Source organism: Protomyctophum parallelum (assembly GCF_964188405.1).
Source record: "Protomyctophum parallelum genome assembly, chromosome: 4".
Classification (NCBI taxonomy): domain Eukaryota; kingdom Metazoa; phylum Chordata; class Actinopteri; order Myctophiformes; family Myctophidae; genus Protomyctophum; species Protomyctophum parallelum.
In genome coordinates this window covers 53,554,166-53,574,145 of record NC_139700.1, presented here as the reverse complement: position 1 = coordinate 53,574,145, position 19,980 = coordinate 53,554,166, and the positions used below count along the sequence as shown (strand labels likewise).

The following is a 19,980-nucleotide window of genomic DNA, read 5'->3' as shown; positions in this document are numbered from 1 at the left end:
TTCTGCCACAGTACATGTTTGCACTTTAATTAAATTAAAGCTGCATTTGATAGGGGGGGGGGGGGTTGTTACTGAAAACGATGTTGGTGCTTCTTGCACTAACTTTTTATAAGCAATAAATGTTCTCCAATGCATTTAAAGGAATTATTGTGTTAGAATTTATGTTACTGTAAAAAAAAAAGTTTTACTTAAATTAATATTGGTTATATCGGGCTTTTTGATTCTCCACTAATCGGTAATCGGAAATATCGGCCAAAAACCATATCGGTCGATCACTAATTTTTTTTTCCCGGTAAAGAAATTGCATAAAAAGCAAAAAACCGAATTCAGAAATATTAAAACGGAAAAAACTGAATTTGGGAAAAAATAAAACGGAATTGGGAAAATAATAAAACGGATTTCATATGGCTCTACACTGGTGGTCCCTGGACCACCTGGAACCCCCTCAAGGACCACTGGTGGTCTCTGGACCAACTGTAACCCCCTCAAGGACCACTGGTGGTCTCTGAACCACCTGGAACCCCCTCAAGGTGGTGGTCTCTGGACCACCTGGAACCCCCTCAAGGACCACTGGTGGTCACTGGACCACCTGGAACCCCCTCAAGGACCACTGGTGGTCTCTGGACCACCTGGAACCCCCTCACGGACTGGTGGTCCCTGGACCACCTGGAACCCCCTCAAGGACCACTGGTGGTCTCTGGACCAGAGGAAGAAGCCCTGGTCAGTGATAATAGTCTGGCCAGGCTAATTCTATTGCACAATATCACATCTAATTGATTTAATTTTCATCCTTAATTTAACGGTTAACCTTTTTAATCACTATAATCACTAATATAAATATACTGCATAGCCTACTATCCTGACATCTATGACATTCATGACTGATGTTTCCAATGCCCCCAAATCCCAATTCAGGTTCAGACAGACAGTCGGGGAAGATGGCTGAGGAGATGTTGGTGACAATAGGAGGCTCCAGGCGCTGTGGGTTGTAGGCTACTAACTAGTGGAATAGTGTTTATTTTATTGTATTATTATTTGTAGGCCTACAAGATATCAAACTAATCTATAATCAACTAGATTATAGTCACGACTGTAGGCCTACCGTTTTATTTTTTAAATTACGGATATTATAAATGGAACAATATTGCCCACTCCGCCCCGGCACTCCCTACCTATCATCTGTCAGTAAACAATAATATGGCAGCGAACAACACGGCAGCATGTGATACGATAGGACGACCCCAGCTAAACGGGAAAGCATGAAGCAAAAGAGTCAGAACGGTTCCTACGGTGTCTGTTCCTAATAGAACGGTGCATAAGGGGTCGATTCCCAGCAAGAAGGTTAGTCTCTTGTCTCTGCTGGCTAGCAGTAAGTTGTACCAGTAGTGCAGTACGAGAGTGGAGGCAGTGTCCCCCTGTTTGGAGGAGGGGGGAGGCGGGCTGGCCTTCATATCAGAAGTGGGTCCCTCGTTGGAAGAAGATGGGGTAGGTACTAGGTGCTTGATTTTAAGGTCCTTGGGTTAACTTTCCTAGATGGTCTGTTGTGTTGTTAACGATTAAACAAATTAAAAGGATATCAAATATATCAAGATGTGCGCGGCAAGAAGCCTAAAACATATCACTTCCATGCAGAGTGGGAAGATTATATTTTCACAATGTCGCATTCCAACTTCGTTTGCCTTATATGCAAAGTCAGCGTCTTTGCAAAGAAAGGAAACGTGGAGAGGCAGTTCACATCTCGTCATAAAAAGTACAACATTTCATGGCTTATTGATGAGAAAGTAAGAGACTCTGTGTTACCTGTTGTTTCATGGCTTATTGGTGGTGTGCTCTTTAAACGAGATAAGGGTTTATTATTCCTATACATTTAAAATAAAGAATGTCAATCATCAATCACTATCCGTGTATTCAGTAACATTGTTTAACATTCATGTTATTCCTGAAGCTAGTCGAAGGCAGTCCATCATTCATCCTTACATCATGTATTCAGTAACGGCTACAAACCTCCTCCACCAGGTGGCAGCAGAGAGACAGCGGCGCATACTCGGTGAGACATTGTCACACATCGACTTCCGGTTCGTGACACGTCGGTTGAACCGGAATTCGATGTGTGTTTTCAGATTTGCAAAAACAAACAAAACGCCTCCGTTAGTCCGTTGGCAAGTAGGCTTTAGGAGGAGCTCGGCTAGAAATAAATGAATTATGAATAGTTTCTTACTTTGTTAGAGAGACAGTTCTAACCATATAGCGAATAGCGATGTCTTTAAGCAAACTAAGCACAGATCATGTATTTTGATAAAGTTCAGGTCAGCCTCTAATCGTATTGTGTAATTATTATTTTTTTGTTACCGGTTATTTTGAGCAGCTGCCTTCCTGACTGCAATATGAACATGGTTTCAATGGTGCGAAATACGGATGTAGACCAGGTAAGATTGAGCCAAATTCAACTGCCCTGCTTAGGACGATATGCTTGGTCAACACAACACACACGATCACCTGTCTAACAAACCCTTCTCTTCTACAGAGAGATGCGGATAATGCTGTGGTTATTGCAGTGACTACACACGCAGTCTGGTCAAACCAAAATATTCAGAGCAGCAGTGAACCTTTTGGAAGGGGTGCTGCCTTCCCTCTCATTCAAGTGAGCCTGTTTTTCTGTTTCAGAACCTGTTTTGCCACCTTTACAGACAGTGAATACATCATCTTAAACCAAAGGAACCCATGCATTGCTGTGTGACTGATGAATGTAGACGATAGCTCATACATTTTTCAGTTTAATCTGAGAGTTTGCATTTGATAAGCATGCATTTATTATAATTAGCATACGTGATTTCGACACCACTATATGTACACTAGACTGAGAAAGGCTGAATTCATATTTCTTTCCAACTTTCTTTCCGAAGGCAATACAGAATGTAAATAAGAAACTGTTGGACAAGAATCCTCAGGAAACACAGCTGTTTGATGTCATCATGCTTTCCAGTGACAGTGAGGAGAATCAATCACGGATCATTGCCAGCACCAAGCATTATGGTAGGCCAGAGTTCAGACCAGTCAGTTGTATAAAGAACTTTTAGCACGTCCATATCATGGGTGCGTACTGTACATTTACTCGTCAAAGAAGAATGGCTGAATGCTGGATTATAAAGTTACCATAGGATTAGCCCTGAATCATGACACAACTGCAGCCGCGATCGCTACATTTACAGTCCAAACGTGTATATAAACATTCCGATTTAAAATATAAAGTCCTCGCCACATGTGCCACAGGTGTTAGACATTTGCTGGTACGGAGATTAGCATTGCTGCATCCCGCGTTGTTTAATAAAAAGCATTTTTATCCAAACACCCGGCTACTTTTCTCAAACAGGGTTCGTTTGGGAAATCCACAGTTGCACACCGGGAGCGCACTCGCCTATTAGTCTGTATTGGCAGTGCGGTCAGCGTGCCTATATCGAACACACCGAGTGCCACCCTTCTCCCGACCGATAGGGGCACGTAGTTGAAAGCCAATGGCAAAATAACAGCTCGGATAAAAATGCTTTTTATTAAACAACGCGGGATGCAGCAATGCTAATCGCTGTACCACCAACACCCGTGGCACATGTGGCGAGTACTTTATATATGTTATATGTTTATATACACGTTTGGACTGTAAATGTAGCGATCGCGCAAAACAGGAGGCAGTTGCGCCATGACGCTCGTGAAGTACGAGCATCATGTGAACCATGGCTACCATAGGATGCGCTCAATGCGTTGCATAGTGTCCAACACATCTCTCACTCACAGGTCTTGAGATTGGCAGATTTTGTTTCTGCGGCAGAGAGGACACCATGGACACTCTGCTATCAAATCGGGTCGACCTGTTCCTGTCGACAGACACGGCGGATGTGTCGACGGCATTACAAAGAGGTGTGTATGGATGTGGTATTTATCCATAATGAAATGAAATTCATCAGTGGAGGACAGTACCAAAGTATGTTTACCCAAGTACTGTACATGTTTTGAGGGTCTGTATTTTACTTGAGTATTTGTATTTTTTGGATACTACATTTCAAAGACATATTGTACTTTGCTGACATTTCTAGGAAGTGAATAAGTGGCAAAAGTGCATTATGAATTCATGGATTAAAGTTCTCAGTCGCCACGACCGATTTCAGTCATTTGGATTCCATAGATAGAAGACATGCTGTCTTCTTTTGCCATGCAATGGAAATGGCTGATCTACAAGCTCACAATGTTGCTGCGTGTGTTGTGAGGCTATTTTTGCTTTTTTGTTAGTATAGTGAAATGGCAGTTTTACACACTCTAAACGCGTGAGGAATCACCAGGCTTGAAGGTCTGTCAAGAGGAATCAGGAGGAAAGCAAGTTCCCTTTGTTGATCTTTATTTAACGTGCACACCAGTATACACGGATGCTGCAGCACGCAGGCAGGTCTCCCAGGCAAGCATAACCATACAAGCACAGAGTTACAGTTTATATAGCAGTTTAGTCCCACCCACAAGGTGGACCCAGAGGCAGAACACAGAATCGATGAATTGACCATTTGCTTGCAGATACAGGAAGATGGGGGGTGGGAGGTGAGAGGGGAAGGGGGGGGGGAGGGACAGGATGAGAAGGAGTGAGGTGAGAGGGGAAGGGGGGGGGGGAACAGGTGAAAAGGACTCTGTTCCAGGACAACAGAGTCAAGTGTTGAGTTCTGTCGTTCTCACAGCATGGTTCAGAGCTTCAAAGCTCGGTCTGTATAGACTAATTTAAATGTATTCAAATGATCTTCAAATGAGTCTAGAATATGGAAATTCCTCGTCAAATCCTTCCTCTTGTTAATTAAACAACAGCTTAATTAAACAATAATTGTGAATTTTCCATCAATATCAAAATAATACATCATAATACATTTGAAGAAAATACATAAAAAATAGGAGTACTTGTAACATATTTGAGCTAAGCAAAATAATGACACATGGGTTTAACAATCGTGGCTAGGCAATCAAATAAACCAAGAAATCCCTAAAAATGATACTAATACAGTACCCTGTTGAATCAATTTGACCTGTATTTAGCACAGCAACATAACAAATAAACAGAAAACATCATATATTCAAACAATATTTTCTTTCCAGGTGGTCGAGTGATACCCACACTTTTTTTTTTTTTTTTTTTTTTTTGTAGGGGGAGGTGTGTGTGTGTGTGTGTGTGTGTGTGTGTGTGTGTGGTTAGTGGAGCAAATGACAGGTAGGACAGTCCTCCAGGGGGGGTTGTAATGGGGGCATAACCTGGACCGGCGGTTGTAGTCTTGTCTGGAAGCGTAGTCCCTTCCTGTCCACTACCCCCAGTGTCCAAAATCTTCTTCATCCCTGTGGTCTCCCTCGGATGATGAATGGTAGACTTGTCTGCGTTGGTCATAATAGCCCCTACTGTCCTCTCTCTGCAGATGTCTTCTGTTTTCGTTCTTGTCGCAGTCTTCTTCTTTGTCTTTTGACAGCATAGTGACAGCGCTCATCATTGCAAGCTGAAGGACTTCGGCCTTGTTTTTATCCTGTTTCTTCTCTTTTTCGTTCATCTCGTTTTCGACGTCCTCTGCATGAGTTGCATGCTTGATGATGTCGGCCGGATCAGCTGTTCTGTAGCCAATGAGAGATTGTTTCACTCGCTTAGAGAGTTTTTCATGCATGTTGTTTATTAGCTGGCTGACCAGGAAGGCTTTGGCAAACGGGTCGTTCTGGTCTTTTCCTCCTCCGTGGATGAGTATGGATTCCTCCAGGCGGTGGCGGAACTGACTGATCGTTTCATCTTTGCCCTGTTTACAGTTCTGCACTTCAGTCAGATTTAATATCGTTGGGAAGAGTGTAATAATCTTCTCACACACTGCATCCACAGCAGTCATGTATCTGCGATTGTCCTCAAATTGTACAAGGACAGGCCTCTCATCTTGATACGTTTGGGCGACATCTAGGACTGCTTGCATTTTTGAAGGTTCCATATTCTTGGCACAGATGTCAAGTACTTCTTTCATTGTAGGTCTGTATGTACGACAAAAGGCCTGCAGTTCTTTAGTCCAGCGGCGTCCTCCCACTTCAGTAGGCGTTTTCAGTGTAGCTGCGTATTGGCCTATGTCATCTGGAGACCATAGGCGTTGCACCATCATTACATCGCCGTGCGGATTGGCTACTTCTACCATGGGGCACTGTATGTCAGCCAGCAGTATGTTGTCCCCGTCCTCCTGGTCCATCCATGGGTTAGAACAAAGTTCACTTGAGGTGGGCACCCCGCCCGGCAGGCGACAATACTCTGATGCACCCTGTGCGCGTCTCGCTGTCCCAGGCCCTCTTCTTCCCTGCTCATGTGGCGGTGTGCTGCCCTGGGTGATGATGACACTGCTGCGATGGGGCCCTGTCCCCCCATGGCTGCCAGGGGTGGACGGATGCACAGATGGAAGCAAGGTCTGTGGTTTCCGTGTCGTGTCCGCATCGTCACTGTTGGCCAGCTCTGGGCCAGGGATGCCAGTGCAGGATGGACGTCGGCTCTTAGTAGTGTCATTGGACCGAGCGGAGCCTTCCTTGTGTCGAGCCTCTTTCAATAGGCCCAGTGCAGCAGATATCAGGATTACCGCTGGAGTAGACGGCTGCAGGCCTGCAGCAACAGTCTCCAGAAGGCTGAGCACAGCGGACACCAGGATTGGCGTTGGAGTCGAGGGCTGTAGGCCCGTAGCAACAGTCTCCAGAAGGCTGATCGCAGTGGACACCAATATTGCCGTTGGAGTAGAGGGCTGTAGGTCTGCAGCAACAGTTTTCAATAGGCTGAGCGCAGCGGATATCAGGACCGCTGCTGGAGTAGAGGGTTGCAGGCCCGTAGCAAGAGTTTCAGCTGTCTGCTGTAGCTGGATGGTAGATTGGCTGGCTTGCATGGGGGGGTAGCCCAGGCCGATTTCGGATAGTGCCTGCTGTGAAGTAGACAAAGGAGAATTCTGAGGAGCCAGAGGTCTGCTCTCTTCCCTCAAAGAATCTATTTGTGGCAGTGTTTTCATGTCACTTTTTCTCTGTCTATATTCTGCTTCCTCCATCCACATTAAAAGTACTCTTTTGTGGAGGTCACATTTGTCAAGTTTGTGCGTTTTAACTGACTTTTTCTTTCTCATTTTCTTCTCAGCTACTCTCAGCAATTCATCTAATTCAAGCAATTTCTTTTTACTTAAAGAGCCTTGTTCTGGAAAGCCCATGAGTTTCCACTCATCAAGGCAGTCTAATGCTTCTGGACCATATTTTGCAACCATATCGCGCATAACCGAAGACCATCTTTCTTTATCCTCTGTGGCCGGCGCACTCTTCTTATTACCCATACTGGAATATAAATGCTTTACAATACATACACAGCAATCTAGTCTATGTAACACGGTAGTCTTTGTGCTACAGCTTGACTTAATGCAACACGATATCTTTATGTTCTTATCTGAACAAGGTGTCTTTGTGTTTACAAACTTGACTTAATGCAAAACGCGGTATCTTTATGTTTTCTTTATGTTGTTTCCAACAAGGTTAACAAAGTGTCTTTGCGTTTGCAAACTTGGCTTAATTCTTTTCTTTACTTAGGCTAGGCTTGCTGCTGTATTTTGAATCAAGCATACTTGACTATTACAATAGATAGGTTGGCAAAATATGGTCTTAGAATTTATAATTAGCTCTTCAATTGTCTGAAATTTGGAAGATTCTCACCGTTTTTTAGTGTAGCCACAGGGTTTTTTTTAAATCCTGGCGCTGAACTCCGTAGATGCAGCCTTGACTCTCCTGTGGATGGCGTTCGTTGACGTGATGGATAAATCAGTCGGCTTGATCTTCCGGAGCTCAGACGACACAGGATCCCACTTCTTGACACCAAATGAAATGGCAGTTTTACACACTCTAAACGCGTGAGGAATCACCAGGCTTGAAGGTCTGTCAAGAGGAATCAGGAGGAAAGCAAGTTCCCTTTGTTGATCTTTATTTAACGTGCACACCAGTATACACGGATGCTGCAGCACGCAGGCAGGTCTCCCAGGCAAGCATAACCATACAAGCACAGAGTTACAGTTTATATAGCAGTTTAGTCCCACCCACAAGGTGGACCCAGAGGCAGAACACAGAATCGATGAATTGACCATTTGCTTGCAGATACAGGAAGATGGGGGGTGGGAGGTGAGAGGGGAAGGGGGGGGGGAGGGACAGGATGAGAAGGAGTGAGGTGAGAGGGGAAGGGGGGGGGGGGGAACAGGTGAAAAGGACTCTGTTCCAGGACAACAGAGTCAAGTGTTGAGTTCTGTCGTTCTCACAGCATGGTTCAGAGCTTCAAAGCTCGGTCTGTATAGACTAATTTAAATGTATTCAAATGATCTTCAAATGAGTCTAGAATATGGAAATTCCTCGTCAATAGCGAGTATTTTAATTGGTCAACTAGCAATAGAATACATGTTTAGAAGCATCTTCCATAAACGTTAATGGTCTCAGAAATGTCAAAAGCGATGGTTAAATCCTTGCTCTGTGATTTCTGTGTGTGGAACAGCAGCAATATGATAATGATAACATAATAACAATATGATGATGAAATATTGCATTACATTTTCAGTCATTAGATTACATTTTTGCTTTATTCCATGTGAATTAACTGCTTTCAAATGTAGTGAAAATGGCAGAACTACAAGCTCACTTGAGTACTTTGTTATTAGTAGTGAATAGTGATTGATCTCTGAGCCGTGGGATTTAACCCCTTTTGGGCGGGAACCCCTTTTGGTGTTAGCATTATGTTATACTTTAGCTATTTAAAAATAGCAGATCTACAAGCTCATAGCCACTCTGTGACATAGAAACATAGCTTTTTCAGAAAACTGTCATTTTCAACCAGACATTTTTACAATTTTTTAGAATCTGATCTCAGGTCAAAATGGGTTAAGCTCTCAAAGCTCTTTTCTACAATTGGTCTGATAATATGAGCCCAAAGCAGCCCCTGCCACTCCATTATGTGGCAGAGTAGTGTGAAAGGTTATCATTTGTGTTTCCACTGCAGTGGAATGGATGCATAGGAACTTTATTGATCCCGAGGGAAACGGGAATAAAGACGTCCCTTTTGAAAACGACTGTGACTTCAAGCATACTAATTGTTGTAAACTCTTAAGTACCGGACCCTCGTCTGGTTTGACAGACGGGTAGTGTGTGCCGGCTGGGTGGTGTGTGGTTCTGACAGACAGGTAGTGTGTGGTTCTGACAGACAGGTAGTGTGTGGTTCTGGGTGGTGTGTGACAATCCGGTTGAAGTATTCCTTCGGTACGGCGACAGCGGCGGCGGGCCCGGGAGAACAATAACGCAACACGACACACGAGACAGTATCACGCTAAAGGTTCACAAAGTTTATTACACACAACAGGAACATGTAGAGAGCTGGATCCCGACTGACGTGACCACAAGATATCAGACATAATAACCGCTAACTGCAGCAAGGCTGACCTTGCTGTCTGAGATGTCTCTCGTAGCCTAACTATAAACTATGCTACAGTTCAGGCAGTATACACAATACATATCAAGTACACTGTGATCTCACGTACAAGTACACAGCCATGGGCGATCAGATTATAACACTAATGATGTTAGGGCTACCTCTACAGAAGTTAACAGGCAGGCAATCTGTAACTAATCATTTTAGAAGTGTCCTCAAAATGTGCATGCTGTTGTCTGGAACGTGTGTCATTCTGCACTGCAATTGACTGGGCATCGCATAACGGCTGTGCCACAGGGGACACCCGTCATTATTCTGCAACTTTGCAATTGCAAGGCCCAGTCATTATTATTTATTATTGGTCATTATTCGGCAACTTGGCAAATTTCAAGGCTGTATTAGTCGGCACTCTAAACTGCCACATCTGATTAGAGTTCTGGATAATGTCCATAAAATGGCAGATGGATTGCAGTGGGGTAAAATATACAACAAATGTTTGGAAATGGATTGGGCCTTAATATAGCCGTTACTGCATCAAAAATGAAATATGCCAAGGAAGGTGGTGCTTAGCTGAGTAAAAGATCCACATAGAATGTATTTCACACGCAACCCTCTATTTACCTGAATAGACTTACTATCAACCGTGATGACATGCGATTGAGTGTCTATAGGTGAACAGCTGTAGTCTTATAGGAATAGGAAATTTGTTATTGTCTCTCTCCTCTACTTCCTACCTTCTTACAAATTACAATTTAGGCATTTAGCAGACGCTCTTAATCCACATCGATTTGCATTAAGCAAGAACAATAGCATGGCAATACATCATAGGCTTAAAGTAGTTATCATGAAACATGCGTAAGCTAAGAATGTAACGGTGGAATATCTATATAATGAAACTATACATATAAACTATACTATTACTATACTATACATAATATTACATATAAAGAGCTATGACTACATACAATGCAATTCTAGTGCTGTCTACATAACATGCTATAATATGTCTGTATAAAGTGCTATCTAAGGGGCTAGGGTAAGTGCTACGGGCCATGATGGAGTCTTAATAGGTGGGTTTTCAGACTACGGTGGAACATTGGGAGTGAAGCTGCAGTTCTGATTGTAATGGGAAGTGCACTCCATAGTTTTGGAGCCAGAAGGCAGAAGAGTTTGGGACGTGTGGAGCGTTGTCCCTGCGTTTTAGTGAGGGTACTTCCAGCTTCCCCGCGTTGGCTGATCTGAGTGCGCGGGAGGGTTTGTAGGGTTCGATCATACTTGTCCTGGCTACCAACAGGGGGCGCTGTTGCACCACTCACTTCAGACAGGTCTGATGTTTTTAGGGGCGCTAGTCAGCAGTCAGATATCCTGCCACATAATCGGCATGTCCTACACATGTTTCTAAAATGATGAGAAATTAAACATTGAACAAATCGTAAAAATGTGGCGCAAATCTTTGAATATATATATTCTTTCAAAGTGCCTTCTGCCTACCTGCTCATTCCTGGCTTCTCTCTCCTGCTGTACTGGCATGCGTCCCTGCTGCCTCCCTGCTGCCTCCCTGCTGCCTCCCTGTCTCACTCGCTAACCTGCTGCTCATGAAGTTTTTGCAAATCCCACCGCCTCCCCAGCAAATGCAATGTAATTCCATTTGGCTATATAAACTTAACTAAAATATTCATACTACAGGAATATGGAATATAAATGAAGCCCTGACGCCAAAGTATGCTTCATATACCGTATCTATGCTCGGGGGTGGCAGTGGCTCATGGGTAGAGTGGTCGGATGGGAACCGCAAGGTTCCCAGTTCGAACCCTGTGGGCTCCCCCAGAGTTGGTGTCGAAGTGTCTTGAGACACTGAACTGCCATCGGTGTATGAGTGTGTGTGTGTGTGTGTGTGTGTGTGTGTGTGTGTGTGAATGTTGTGAATTTAATGCACAATCTATGTCAAGCGCCTTGGATAAAGGCGCTATATAAATGCACCATTTACCATTTAATGCATTTATGCTCAATAATGCTCAATAAAATATATATTCTAAATTCATTCTAGGAGTTGTCTTAACTGCACTTACCGAATTAAACAATCTTCAGGCAGCTAACGCACGCATTGTTAGCTTGAAGATCACTGCTTGAGTGTATATATTAAACCTAAGGCTCCATCTTGTCTGGTTGGATAGGCATGGTTTCTGCGTTGGTGTACCAGCACACAGCGGACCACTCCTCGGACCAACTCAGTGTATATATTAAACCTAAGGCTCCATGTTGTCTGGTTGGATAGGCATGGTTTCTGCGTTGGTGTACCAGCACACAGCGGACCACTCCTCGGACCAACTCAGTGTATATATTAAACCTAAGGCTCCATGTAGTCTGGTTGGATAGGCATGGTTTCTGCGTTGGTGTACCAGCACACAGCGGACCACTCCTCTGACCAACTCAGTGTATATATTAAACCTAAGGCTCCATGTTGTCTGGTTGGATAGGCATGGTTTCTGCGTTGGTGTACCAGCACACAGCGGACCACTCCTCTGACCAACTCAGTGTATATATTAAACCCAAGGCTCCATGTTGTCTGGTTGGATAGGCATGGTTTCTGCGTTGGTGTACCAGCACACAGCGGACCACTCCTCTGACCAACTCAGTGTATATATTAAACCTAAGGCTCCATTTTGTCTGGTTGGATAGGCATGGTTTCTGCGTTGGTGTACCAGCACACAGCAGACCACTCCTCTGACCAACTCAGTGTATATATTAAACCCAAGGCTCCATGTTGTCTGGTTGGATAGGCATGGTTTCTGCGTTGGTGTACCAGCACACAGCGGACCACTCCTCTGACCAACTCAGTGTATATATTAAACCCAAGGCTCCATGTTGTCTGGTTGGATAGGCATGGTTTCTGCGTTGGTGTACCAGCACACAGCAGACCACTCCTCTGACCAACTCAGTGTATATATTAAACCCAAGGCTCCATGTTGTCTGGTTGGATAGGCATGGTTTCTGCGTTGGTGTACCAGCACACAGCGGACCACTCCTCTGACCAACTCAGTGTATATATTAAACCCAAGGCTCCATGTTGTCTGGTTGGATAGGCATGGTTTCTGCGTTGGTGTACCAGCACACAGCGGACCACTCCTCTGACCAACTCAGTGTATATATTAAACCTAAGGCTCCATTTTGTCTGGTTGGATAGGCATGGTTTCTGCGTTGGTGTACCAGCACACAGCAGACCACTCCTCTGACCAACTCAGTGTATATATTAAACCCAAGGCTCCATGTTGTCTGGTTGGATAGGCATGGTTTCTGCGTTGGTGTACCAGCACACAGCGGACCACTCCTCTGACCAACTCAGTGTATATATTAAACCCAAGGCTCCATGTTGTCTGGTTGGATAGGCATGGTTTCTGCGTTGGTGTACCAGCACACAGCAGACCACTCCTCTGACCAACTCAGTGTATATATTAAACCCAAGGCTCCATGTTGTCTGGTTGGATAGGCATGGTTTCTGCGTTGGTGTACCAGCACACAGCGGACCACTCCTCTGACCAACTCAGTGTATATATTAAACCCAAGGCTCCATGTTGTCTGGTTGGATAGGCATGGTTTCTGCGTTGGTGTACCAGCACACAGCAGACCACTCCTCTGACCAACTCAGTGTATATATTAAACCCAAGGCTCCATGTTGTCTGGTTGGATAGGCATGGTTTCTGCGTTGGTGTACCAGCACACAGCGGACCACTCCTCTGACCAACTCAGTGTATATATTAAACCCAAGGCTCCATGTTGTCTGGTTGGATAGGCATGGTTTCTGCGTTGGTGTACCAGCACACAGCGGACCACTCCTCAGACCAACTCAGTGTATATATTAAACCCAAGGCTCCATGTTGTCTGGTTGGATAGGCATGGTTTCTGCGTTGGTGTACCAGCACACAGCAGACCACTCCTCTGACCAACTCAGTGTATATATTAAACCTAAGGCTCCATGTTGTCTGGTTGGATAGGCATGGTTTCTGCGTTGGTGTACCAGCACACAGCGGACCACTCCTCGGACCAACTCAGTGTATATATTAAACCTAAGGCTCCATGTTGTCTGGTTGGATAGGCATGGTTTCTGCGTTGGTGTACCAGCACACAGCAGACCACTCCTCGGACCAACTCAGTGTATATATTAAACCTAAGGCTCCATGTTGTCTGGTTGGATAGGCATGGTTTCTGCGTTGGTGTACCAGCACACAGCGGACCACTCCTCGGACCAACTCAGTGTATATATTAAACCTAAGGCTCCATGTTGTCTGGTTGGATAGGCATGGTTTCTGCGTTGGTGTACCAGCACACAGCAGACCACTCCTCGGACCAACTCAGTGTATATATTAAACCTAAGGCTCCATGTTGTCTGGTTGGATAGGCATGGTTTCTGCATTGGTGTACCAGCACACAGCAGACCACTCCTCTGACCAACTCAGTGTATATATTAAACCTAAGGCTCCATGTTGTCTGGTTGGATAGGCATGGTTTCTGCATTGGTGTACCAGCACACAGCAGACCACTCCTCTGACCAACTCAGTGTATATATTAAACCTAAGGCTCCATTTTGTCTGGTTGGATAGGCATGGTTTCTGCGTTGGTGTACCAGCACACAGCAGACCACTCCTCTGACCAACTCAGTGTATATATTAAACCCAAGGCTCCATGTTGTCTGGTTGGATAGGCATGGTTTCTGCGTTGGTGTACCAGCACACAGCGGACCACTCCTCTGACCAACTCAGTGTATATATTAAACCCAAGGCTCCATGTTGTCTGGTTGGATAGGCATGGTTTCTGCGTTGGTGTACCAGCACACAGCAGACCACTCCTCTGACCAACTCAGTGTATATATTAAACCCAAGGCTCCATGTTGTCTGGTTGGATAGGCATGGTTTCTGCGTTGGTGTACCAGCACACAGCGGACCACTCCTCTGACCAACTCAGTGTATATATTAAACCCAAGGCTCCATGTTGTCTGGTTGGATAGGCATGGTTTCTGCGTTGGTGTACCAGCACACAGCAGACCACTCCTCTGACCAACTCAGTGTATATATTAAACCCAAGGCTCCATGTTGTCTGGTTGGATAGGCATGGTTTCTGCGTTGGTGTACCAGCACACAGCGGACCACTCCTCTGACCAACTCAGTGTATATATTAAACCCAAGGCTCCATGTTGTCTGGTTGGATAGGCATGGTTTCTGCGTTGGTGTACCAGCACACAGCGGACCACTCCTCAGACCAACTCAGTGTATATATTAAACCCAAGGCTCCATGTTGTCTGGTTGGATAGGCATGGTTTCTGCGTTGGTGTACCAGCACACAGCAGACCACTCCTCTGACCAACTCAGTGTATATATTAAACCTAAGGCTCCATGTTGTCTGGTTGGATAGGCATGGTTTCTGCGTTGGTGTACCAGCACACAGCGGACCACTCCTCGGACCAACTCAGTGTATATATTAAACCTAAGGCTCCATGTTGTCTGGTTGGATAGGCATGGTTTCTGCGTTGGTGTACCAGCACACAGCAGACCACTCCTCGGACCAACTCAGTGTATATATTAAACCTAAGGCTCCATGTTGTCTGGTTGGATAGGCATGGTTTCTGCGTTGGTGTACCAGCACACAGCGGACCACTCCTCGGACCAACTCAGTGTATATATTAAACCTAAGGCTCCATGTTGTCTGGTTGGATAGGCATGGTTTCTGCGTTGGTGTACCAGCACACAGCAGACCACTCCTCGGACCAACTCAGTGTATATATTAAACCTAAGGCTCCATGTTGTCTGGTTGGATAGGCATGGTTTCTGCATTGGTGTACCAGCACACAGCGGACCACTCCTCGGACCAACTCAGAGTGCTGCTCTCGGGGGATGCTGTTGGTTTCTCAGATGGAGACCTGCCCCCTCAACAAGGCTTTAGTGAGGCAACGCTCCATGACGTCAAGGCTGCCAGGGTGGGTACAGTATAGTTGTCCTAAAAAAGTACTCAAATGTTTTACTTACGTAAAAGTAGCAATACTGCAATGTAGAACTACTCTGTTACAAGTAAAAGTCCGTAATTCTAAATGTACTTTTATACAAAATAATTTGTATAATAATGTACTTGAAGTACTCATCCATTTAAAGTTTTCAAATGTATGAAAATCCACAGACTTGTTTTGGACATGAAATGTAGTGGAGTAGAAGTAAAAGTAATGGAAATTAAAAATACTCAAGTAAAGTACAAACACCTCAAAATTGTACTTATGTACAGTACTTAAGTAAATGTACTTACACCACTTCCTATGTATTATATCAAAATGATTTATACTATTAAATCTGTGTTCTCAGGACAAAGTGACTGATTAATCAAAGTTCATGCCTTACTTCTATTGTCTTTCTGTATTGACACACTTAACAGGCAGAGTTCAGATTGATCAATATTTGGCTGGTTGAATGTGATTATTACAGTGCATCCGGAAAGTATTCACACTCCTTCACTTTTACCACATTTCGTTTTGTTACAGCCTCATTTCAAAATGGATTAAATTTGGTATTTTCCTCATCAATCTACACACAATACCCCATAATGATAAAGTGAAACATTTTCAAATATTTTGTTAATTTATTAAAAATAAGAAACTGGAAAAACACATGTACATAAGTATTCACACTCTTGACTTAGTACTAAGTTGAGGCACCTTTGGCAGCAATTACAGCCTTAAGCCTTTTTGGGAATGATGCTACAAGCTTGGCACACTTGAATTTGGGGTATTTTCCCCCTTCTTCTCTGCAGATCCTCTCAAGGTTAGACGGGGAGCGTCGCTGAACAGCTATTTGGAAGGTGAATCGTTGGAGGTCCTGAGCGCTCTGGAGCAGGTTTTCATTTATCTTTCCCTCTATCCTGACAAGTCTCCCAGTTCCTACCGTTAAAAAACATCCCCACAGCATGATGCTGCCACCACCATGCTTCACCGTAGGGATGGTATTTGCCAGGTGATGAGCGGTGCCTGGTTTCCTCCAGACCGAAGCCTCTCCTCAATAAAAGGCACATGACAGCAGGGTGTCACAGCACGCTTGGAGTTTGCCAGAAGTCACCTAAACGACTCTCAGACCATTATTAACGAGATTCCCTGGTCTGATGAAACCAAAATAGAGCTTTTTGGCCTGAATGCCAAACCTCTCGTCTCGAGGAAACCAGGCACCGCTCATCACAGTATCCTCAAGGACCCATCCCACCCAGGTAATCACCTGCTGCAACTCATGCCCTCAGGGAAAGTCATCAAGGCAAGGACGAACGGATTGAAAAACAGTTTCTACCCCAGAGCAGTCGTGGCTCTAAACACTGACACTTGCCACTTTATGGACTAAAAGGACTTACTGTACAATATGCCTTAAATGTTTATTTTTTATATAGAGTATTATGTCTTTTGTTTTAAATGCACTGAGCTGGATTGCAAATCAATGTCGTTGTCTTGTACAATGACAATAAAGATATTCTGATACTGACCTGGCAAATACCATCCCTACGGTGAAGCATGGTGGTGGCAGCGTCATGCTGTGGGGATGTTTTTCCAACGCCAGTAACTGGGAGACTTGTCAGGATAGAGGGAAAGATGAATGGAGCAGTGTACAGAGACATCCTGGATGAAAACCTGCTCCAGAGCGCTCAGGACCTCCGACTTGGTCAACGATTCACCTTCCAACAGGACAACGACCCCAAGCACACAGCTAAGATAGTGAAGGATTTAGGACAACTCTGTGAAAGTCCTTGAGTGGCCCAGCCAGAGCCCAGACTTAAACCCCATGAGCATCTCTGGAAGGACCTGAAAATAGCTGTTCAGCGACGCTCCCCGTCTAACCTGACAGAGCTTGAGAGGATCTGCAGAGAATAAGGGGGAAAATACCCCAAATTAAAGTGTGCCAAGCTTATAGCATAATTCCCAAAAAGGCTTAAGGCTGTAATTGCTGCCAAAGGTGCCTCAACTTAGTACTAAGTCAAGAGTGTGAATACTTATGTACATGTGTTTTTCCAGTTTCTTATTTTTAATAAATTAACAAAATATTCGAAAAAGCTTTTTTCACTTCATAATGGGGTATTGTGTGTAGATTAATGAGGAAAAAAAACGAATTTAATCCTTTTTGACATGAGGCTGTAACAAAGCAAAATGTGGTAAAAGTTAAGGAGTGTGAATACTTTCCGGATGCACTGTATGTGTGCCCAGTGTTTCCCCTAAAGCCAGAAGCGGATCGTGTGGGTGGGAGCTTTCAGATCCGTTTGCCCTTCTTACTTTTCTCGGCCGCCTAGAAAAACATCATACTGTGGGGGCTGGTCATGATTTTGTGGTGACCCGCCTCCACACAATAATGCATATAGGGGAAGCACTGGTGCCATAAGATAATTAATGACTTCATTAATACAGTACAGTAGTTTCATATCGAGCTGTCATGGCATTTGTGGCATATTCCTCATGCCCCTGCTGCCAGTTAAACAAACCCTCTATCCCCTCTTCCTCACCAGGACTCCATTATGAGGTTTGCCGCACTAATTGGCGAGATGAGGAAGAAGTTTGCTTTGCAAGACAGCCCTATCAGCACCAGTGTGCTCACCGAGTGGGGCTCCAGAGACGTGTGTGCCAGGGCCCTGAGGACCCTGCGAGCCGGGGGTCTTATGGTGGAAGAAGCTTACTGTCTTGCTGGAGCTCCCACGGACCCCATCCTCTCCTTGCTCAAACCACACATAGTCTTCACCGACGGCCTGTGAAAAAGCAGCCAGTACATCTACAGTAGCTGTTCTTGTTTGTTAATGCTCTTTTGCGTTGTCCTGAGACTATCCTATTGGCGTCATACTTGATACTCTGGGGTTTACGAGTATACTGATGTAGTGGGTTTGTGATGGGGAAGAGCCTGTGTCTTTATTGTTTTGTTGTATGTTGTGCCCTGAGGAGCCCCTTTGAAAACGAGTTGCTGCAACTCAAGGGAGTATCCTCTAGTGAAATGTCAAATAATACATAGCCTTAGCATCGCATAGCCAGCCTTAATCTGCCTTTGCAATGCAAATTGCCCCAGCCTCGCATCGATATTAGCATGGCTACGCCAGGCTAACGGCCTGCCTCAGCCCGTGTGATTTCTGGTATAGAGTGGCGGATGTGGGCGAAAACAGACTGTGGATCCTATAGAGATATTTATGCTCATGCATAAATTGAGTGGCACAGTTAGTTTAACGTTGTTTAATCCAATCAGATTTTCTGTGTGGATGTATGGGCTTTTTTTTTGCCACTCAGGTTTTCCTGCATAACTTCCCGGTATGATGATGATGTCACACAGGTTCACCGATCTGAACACACACCCCCCCCCCCCCTGAATTCAACCAGTATGCTTTTATTTTTCGCAGAACAAAATAGGCTTTTTACTATAATGAGGTTAAAGAATATTCACCATTACGCTTATTTGCAGTTATTGACAATGCAGTGTGCATATCACCTGTTAATGTTTGAGTTTAAAAGATTCCCTGATCTATTTTTGTACAGTTGTACAAACTTGGTTTGTGTATTTTACTTTGTTAGACATGGTTGTGCATGGCTGCCAGTGCCACAATACTACTGAAATCCTCTCAAGAAAATGCTATTAATGTGACCACCAAGAGTAGTTTGCACTCTGTCCACTAGGGAGCAGCATGTAGTCACTATTAGGCCATTCTATATAAAAACAACCTTCAGACAGTTTAAATTAGCACAGTATGAAATCCACACCTTCCCTTCATTTATAACTGGATTATTCAAAGTGAAGTTATATCAATATGGATTGATAGCTTTCAGGTCATCTAGAGCGTAAATGTTTTATACTCTCTTTCAATTTGAAACAAACATTTAGGTGTTTTTTTTTAATGAGATAAGTAGCAATACTGGAAATAAGTAAATGCAGTTACCCGATTGGTCATGCAGTAGTGTGCTGTGTGCCGGCAATCTGACCAGCTTTTTAAAATGAAATGCAATGACATTTTTTATGATTTTTTAATTCATTGTTAATAGGACAATGTCACATAGGGTCTGATGAAGACCTACTATTAGGTCAACACATGTTGGTCATACTGTTTGTTGCCTTGCTCAAAATAAAATGGAGAATTATTTTCATTAAATATGGAGTGCATTGGAATTATTTTCTACTGTCCACACACCACTTGGGAGTCAAGCACAGGCAGTTTTAATATATTATACACTTATACCTGATTCTCTGCTGGGATTTTCTAGCAATTTGCGTGAAGCGTTGTACACAGTATGGACCATTATTTGAAATCCCAGTTGAAGAGAAGTTTGTACGTGGACAAAATGAAGCCTCCATGACGAGCCAGTTAATATTGTAGAAGGCATGGCTTCATAAGAAAGATGGGGGGAAAGTAAAAAAAAACTCTTCCTGTGCATCTTCCTCATGCACTTAATAGTGTGGATACTAATTGCCTCAAACATTATGGAACAACCGTCTTTTCTTTAAGAAGGGAGATGTAACACACTGCATGTATTTAAA

At 44.1% G+C, this 19,980-nt stretch overlaps 1 protein-coding gene across 1 annotated transcript; it reads left to right on the top strand.

Moving 5' to 3' along the window:
- The first annotated feature begins 2,175 nt into the window (after positions 1-2,175).
- LOC310857558 (cytosolic 5'-nucleotidase 1A) lies at positions 2,176-19,271 on the top strand. Its single transcript, XM_083763271.1, has 6 exons — positions 2,176-2,426; positions 2,525-2,641; positions 2,904-3,033; positions 3,790-3,912; positions 15,274-15,431; positions 17,978-19,271. The coding sequence occupies exons 1-6, from the start codon at positions 2,385-2,387 to the stop codon at positions 18,218-18,220; spliced, it is 813 nt and encodes a 270-aa protein (XP_083619397.1). The 5' UTR covers positions 2,176-2,384; the 3' UTR covers positions 18,221-19,271.
- The last annotated feature ends 709 nt before the right edge of the window (positions 19,272-19,980 follow it).